The 6,177-nt window shown below is 42.9% G+C and overlaps 1 protein-coding gene across 1 annotated transcript; it reads left to right on the top strand.

Annotated features, from left to right (window-relative positions):
* The first annotated feature begins 1,349 nt into the window (after window positions 1–1,349).
* LOC109407466 (uncharacterized) lies at window positions 1,350–2,441 on the top strand. Its single transcript, XM_019680505.2, has one exon. It carries the CDS (start codon window positions 1,350–1,352, stop codon window positions 2,439–2,441), a length of 1,092 nt encoding a protein of 363 aa, XP_019536050.1.
* Window positions 2,442–6,177: the final 3,736 nt, after the last annotated feature.

Raw genomic sequence — 6,177 nt, 5'->3', positions numbered from 1 at the left:
TGCTGATCGTCGGGCGAACAGAGGAGAGATGTGGCATGGTTTCGCCCGTGTTAAGCATCTGTTACACTTTAATATTTATGGGCGAAACAGCCCTACACAGTATAAAACCCGAGAAGGGGGAAATAACTTAACTTCTGATTCCACGCTTATTGGAAACAAATATTTTAACTTTGGATTTTTCCTAAAATTTTTGGATTTTTCCTAAAATACACCTACAGTGGAGATCCGTTTTGATCTACCACCAATTTTGACAGTTTTTATTTTCTGAACATATCGAAATCTTGTGCTTTTACGCATTGTTACCGTCAGGGAATAAAATTATCAGCAAATTGAGACGAAAATGGGCGTTTTCCGAGCAACCGAACAATTCTACGATTCTTTTTCCAGCGAGAAATGTTTATCGGTCGCTGCTGTTGTCCACGACCAAAGATAGCCGAAAACTGATAATCGCTCTTGCCATTTTCGCTATCTTACTTATCGCCTTGCCAATTATCGCGATAATTATCAGAAAGCAAAACAAAAATTGCGCCACCAGCGGTATTCGAACTAGACCCTCCACGAAAATGTTGCTTAGCGCTGATAATCCATTTTCGGCAATGCGAGACGAGCGAGAACACACTCTCGGGAGAAACCGGGTCTGAATTTATCACACGACTTTTTTCGCCGATAATGCCTGTGTGAGAGTTTTCTATGATCGCGATCGTGATCGATAATTTCATTCCCTGGTTACCGTTATATAAAAATATGTTTTCGCGTTCGGGACACACTCGTATGTAAACACGTGTAAACAGCTCTTGATAATTTCGCTGATAACAGCCAAAGTTTTCGCTTAAACCGCTTACAACATCGGTTTTACGAAAATATTAACTTCACTACGCTTGTGAGAAGTGAAGTCATCATCAAATTCGTCGGTTTAGTACCCAAAATCAATAAACTATTAGTGCCAATATCACTCGATATCACGCTCGACTAAACAGCCATCCATTACACACCCGTGGTAGTGTGTGGTGATAAACATCCCGAGTTAACTGTGGTAACCAAAGTGGTGCTGAATCTGTTTATAGTGCGTTCAAACAAAATCGGATTGAAGTGTGAGAAGGGGTAGTAAGCTACGGCCTATGGCCGGTAGCTCCAGTGTCCCTCCAGGGGGCACATTTGAGCAGCAAGGCCGCAGTACTCTGCCCCAATGGATGCTAGGACCTGATGATTTAGGTCACTCTATGGTGTTGATACTGCGACGCAGATCCGAAAACGATGAATCATCACACAGCAGAAACGTTCCTCTACCAGATCCCTTCATTGTTGGATCATCAATCCAACAAATCATCGGTTTGAATGCAGCCAGAGCAATGAATGCCACCCGAGAAGGACGCGGTTCTCGCTATCTCCTGCGGACCAGCTCGAAGAGTATTGCCGAAAAACTCATGCAGATCACCGAACTGTCTGATGGTACTCGAGTTGAAATTGTCATGCATCCCACCATGAACATTGTGCAAGGTACAGTCTACGAACCTGACTCCATTGACGTCGAAGAAACACGGATCGAACAAGAATTAAAATCACAGGGAGTAGTCGCAGTGCGCCGAATCAAGAAACGGGTCAATGGTAGACTCCAAAATACCCCTCTGCTAGTACTATCGATCAGTGGCACCGTATTGCCAGAATCCATTTACTTCGGCCTGATTCGCATCGAAGTCCGCAAATATTACCGTTCACCGATGATGTGTTATAATTGCGGGTTCTACGGTCATTCACGGAAATTCTGCAGACAAACCGGAATTTGTCTACACTGCTCTACAACGCACCACGTCCCCGAAGGAGAAAAATGTCACAATGAGCCAAAGTGTCTACACTGTGAAGGAAGCCATCCAGTATCTTCGCGTGACTGTCCCAGATATAAGGAAGAAGACAAAATACAGCGGTTGAAAGTAGATCTTGGTATCTCTAACGCAGAGGCAAGGCGCATCTATGGAGAATCATCCCGAAACGACACATTCAGACAAGTGGTTCAGAACGAAGTCCAACAGGAATTGGCTAAGAAAGACCAGATCATAGCATCTCTGCAGAAACAAGTCGCCACTCTAGCCAAAGAAATAGAATTGCTGAAAAGGTCACAAACATCCATGACTCCAGCCACACCAATCATACAGCCTTCTGCATCAAAACCCAAGCCGACCACGAAAACCGTAGCTACAACTTCGTCACAACCCACACCGAACCTATTCAACCGTCCATCTCGCAAGGACAAGACTACATCGTCACCATCGGGCAAGCGTACCGGCGGACGAAGCAGTGTTAGATCGGACTACGATGTTATAACGCGAAGCAGAAGTGCAAAACGGCAGCTAGAAGTGTCTCCCACTGATGTAGGCAAAGATGTGGGTAAAAGAAGTCTCGTGCCCCGCGGAACGACAAGCACTTCTATAGAAGTAGACGAATGATGGATAAGCAACTGCACAAGAAGTACTCGAAAGCCATCGATACCATTGACCCCGCTATGACCATGGACACGACAACGGACAATCACACTACAACCTACTTATTTGAACACTGCTCTACCCACCAGGGTTGTTAACGTTAATCAACGATTAACGCCGTTTCGTTAATTCGTTAACGTTAATTGTAACGATCAACGATTCTTCCGTTGATTTTTTGGAAGCGTTGATCAACGTTAACGTTAACGCGGAGCGTTGATTTAACGTTAACGACTCCGTTAATTTTACGTTAATTGTAGTACATATTTAATTTTGTCAGTGTTTCATCTGCTTGTCTAAGATATCACATAAATCACAGACAAATAGATGTGACACTAACGAAATTTCAATCTCATATACCTCATGATCCTGATTACTTAGAGAGTTGGTGTCTTCGGCAAAGTTGTTTGGCTGGTCAAGGACTAACCGATAATATGACTTAAGTTTCAAAATTCCACCACTAGGCGGCGCTAGTGAGCTAACAAATTTTGTTTTCCATATATATCAGGAAAATTTGCAAAAAAATGCAACTAGCGCCGCCTTGCTACAGAAACTTGAACCAAACGGTGATTATTCTGAAAGCCCTTGATCTACCAAACAATATTGCTGAAGACACCACCTTTCTACAAAAACAGGATGCTGAGGTATGCGAAATTTAAAATTTGTTTGCTCTCTAGCGCCGCCTAGCGGTGGAATTTTGAATCTTAAGTCTTATTATCGGTTAGTCCTTGACCAGCCAAACAACTTTGCCGAAGACACCAACTCTCTAAGTAATCAGGATTAGGAGATATATGAGATTGAAATTTTGTTAGTGTCATATCTATTTGTCTGTGATTTATGTGATTTCTTAGACAAACAGATGCAACACTGACAAACATTTCCATCCCATATATCTCAGGATCCTGATAACTTAGAGAGTTTGTTTCTTCGGCAAAGTTGTTCAGCTGGTCAAGGGCTTTCAGAATTTCAGGCCGTATGATTCGTGATTTCACCGCAAGGCGGCGCTAGAGAGCGTACAAATTTTACATTTCACATATCTCAGCATTCTGATTCTTTAGAAAGATGGTGTCTTCGGCAAAATTGTTTGGTAGATCAAGGGCTTTCAGAATAATTTTCGTTTGGTTCGAGTTTCTGCAGCTAGGCGGCGCTAGTTGCAATTTTTTGCAAATTTTCCTGATTTATATGAAAATCAAAAGTTTTTAGCTCACTAGCACCGCCTAGTGGTGGAATTTGGAACCAAAATATCCATTAACTGTAAGTCCTTGACCAGTTGTCTTGCGGGCAACATCAAATTATGCATTCGTTTAGACCAAGCATTTGCTCTTTTGCCCCATTAGCTAACCCAATATTATAAGTGGCAACTCTTTAGGCGACATATTGGAGCTTTGCCTAGTGCGCGAAGGGTTATTAGTCCACTAATATGGGCGCTTTTTCATGGGCGAAGCATTTGAAGCAACCTTGGCCGTTTTAAAAGCATAATTGAAAAGATGGCCGACAAAACAACTAGAACGAATGAATCAGGAAAAAAAATATTACTCAAAATACATATAATTCCTTTCACATGATTTACAAGAAAGGTAACTTTAACCTAGCTACTTACATCAGCTTCCTTTATTTTTCGCGTTTAGATTTGAACGTCAGCCTTCGGTAAACCAAACTATCTAGGTATGCATGATTTAGATTTTGCTGTCCTCTAAACCTGAATGCAGAAGTGGTTTATTCAGGTAACGTTGCTTGAGTTCTTGCTGAGATAACTCTGAAATCGAGTTTGCTGAAGTATGACCAAGATCAAATGAATACTAGAAACCAATGGGAAATTTTTTGACATTTGCATGGATGGCTACTGTGATCAACTCAATAGCTACATAAGGACAGACTTGTTAGAATCCCAAAATGGCCGCCATAATGGCCGACTTCGACACCTACTCACGATTTCGAGCGCACAAGTCTCTTCGTAAACCAAACGGGCGCACCCGATCTTCTTATTTGAAGCTTATTACAAGTGAGCAAGATCAGAATAATAAAATGCACTGTTGTTTGAAGCTTGTTTCTCGAGATTTGTGCGTTTGAAGTTCTGATGCACTGTTGAAGCGGGATTTCAAGACGTTTGTCCTTCAGATGAGTCATGTTTCATAATTGTTCACAAACAACATGTGGGTAGCCTAAAAACACCGGGGGATAGTCATGGAAGAAATTAGAGCGCTTTGGGCACTTCAAGTCCCAAAGACGAGCGCGTTGGGTGTATTGCATAACAAGCGCGCTCAGTTTCACAGCTGAAGGTGCATAATGCACCAACACCATTACTTCCCTCCGAAGCATAAACTCACGCTTCCTGAGTAAGTCGGCAAAGCATTTTGCAGGTTCTTGACGTGGACGTTATATGTAGATTCAATTATAACACTGTCAAATGCCGGCGCACAAGCTCCTTAAAAAAAAATTGTCTTGCTAGTGAGTAATAAAAAAAAACTTGTCAAACACAAATAATAATCTACCCAAAAATTGAAAAAAAAAAAACACAAGAGTCACACAGATCACAAAGCATATTACATCAATTAACGCCAAAATTAACGGCATTCGTTGACGTTAATTTAACGCATTCCGTTGACGTTAACGTTAACTGGCTAGAAAATCAACGCAACGCCGTTGACGTTGATTCGGATGAAAATTAACGTTAACGGCGTTAATCGTTGATTAACGTTAACAACCCTGCTCCTGTCACTACCAGAATTAGCGAAAACTGACTGCAATTTCTACGATGCTTTTCGAAACCTCTTCGGACAGCCATCCACGAGCAGGAACTACGTCTTCAGGAACTCTGATTCGCCAAGTGCGAGGCTTTCCACGTCGACCCTGACCAGGGATGTTCCGGATCAGTCCGACGAGCCTCTGGCGGCAGTCGGCGTGGACCAACCAACTCACTGGGCAAGTATCAACTCTCCATTATTTCCTAGTGATCAGTCATATCCCATCGGTTATCCCAACATTCCAGCGTCATCGAATGATGGAACACATCGCAATCAAACAACCTCAAGCATCGACGGAGACAGCAACACTTCAAGGCAGGAACAACGAGGAAACCTGCTACTCTTCCAATGGAACATTCGCGGATTTTGGAGCAATTACAACGAGCTCAATCACCTAGTGCACGAAACGCCACCAATAGCCTTGGGGCTGCAAGAAATGATGACGAAGAACACCAACAAGGCCCTTCGAGGACAATACAATTGGATTTTTTCTGACAGGCACTACTCGCAAGGCGCCGGCGCTGCCGGCCTGGGAATTTTGTCTGAGGTACCCCACAAGTTCATAACAATCCATTCCGCAATTCCTGTTTGCATTGCACGCCTGTATAGCCCATACAACATCACAATAGTATCCATATACGTTCCACCGAATAGCCTGGACTCTCACATAATAGACACCCTAAACACCATTTTATCGACCACAGAACCACCCTATATAATAGGAGGGGATTTCAACGCCGCCCACGAAGCCTGGGGGAGTCCAAAATCATCAAAAAGAGGTCAACAGTTACTAAGTTGGTTCGTTGAAAATGACCTTTTAGTTCTGAACAACGGAGAACCGACCTTCATAAGCTCTCGTCATGGAAGCACTTGCTGCATCGACCTGACGGTCGCCTCCAATAGTCTTGCTAGTTGACTATATTGGTCTATCGGAAATGACACAAACGGTAGTGATCATT

The sequence above is a fragment of the Aedes albopictus genome, chromosome 1 (assembly GCF_035046485.1).
Source record: "Aedes albopictus strain Foshan chromosome 1, AalbF5, whole genome shotgun sequence".
Lineage (NCBI taxonomy): Eukaryota > Metazoa > Arthropoda > Insecta > Diptera > Culicidae > Aedes > Aedes albopictus.
The sequence above is the reverse complement of the archived record's forward strand: the minus strand, read 5'-3'. Positions and strand labels throughout refer to the sequence as shown.

Coding starts and splice junctions, on each gene's coding strand:
- LOC109407466 (XM_019680505.2), top strand. CDS start 1,350: ATGAATGCCACCCGAGAAGGACGCGGTTCTCGCTATCTCCTGCGGACC.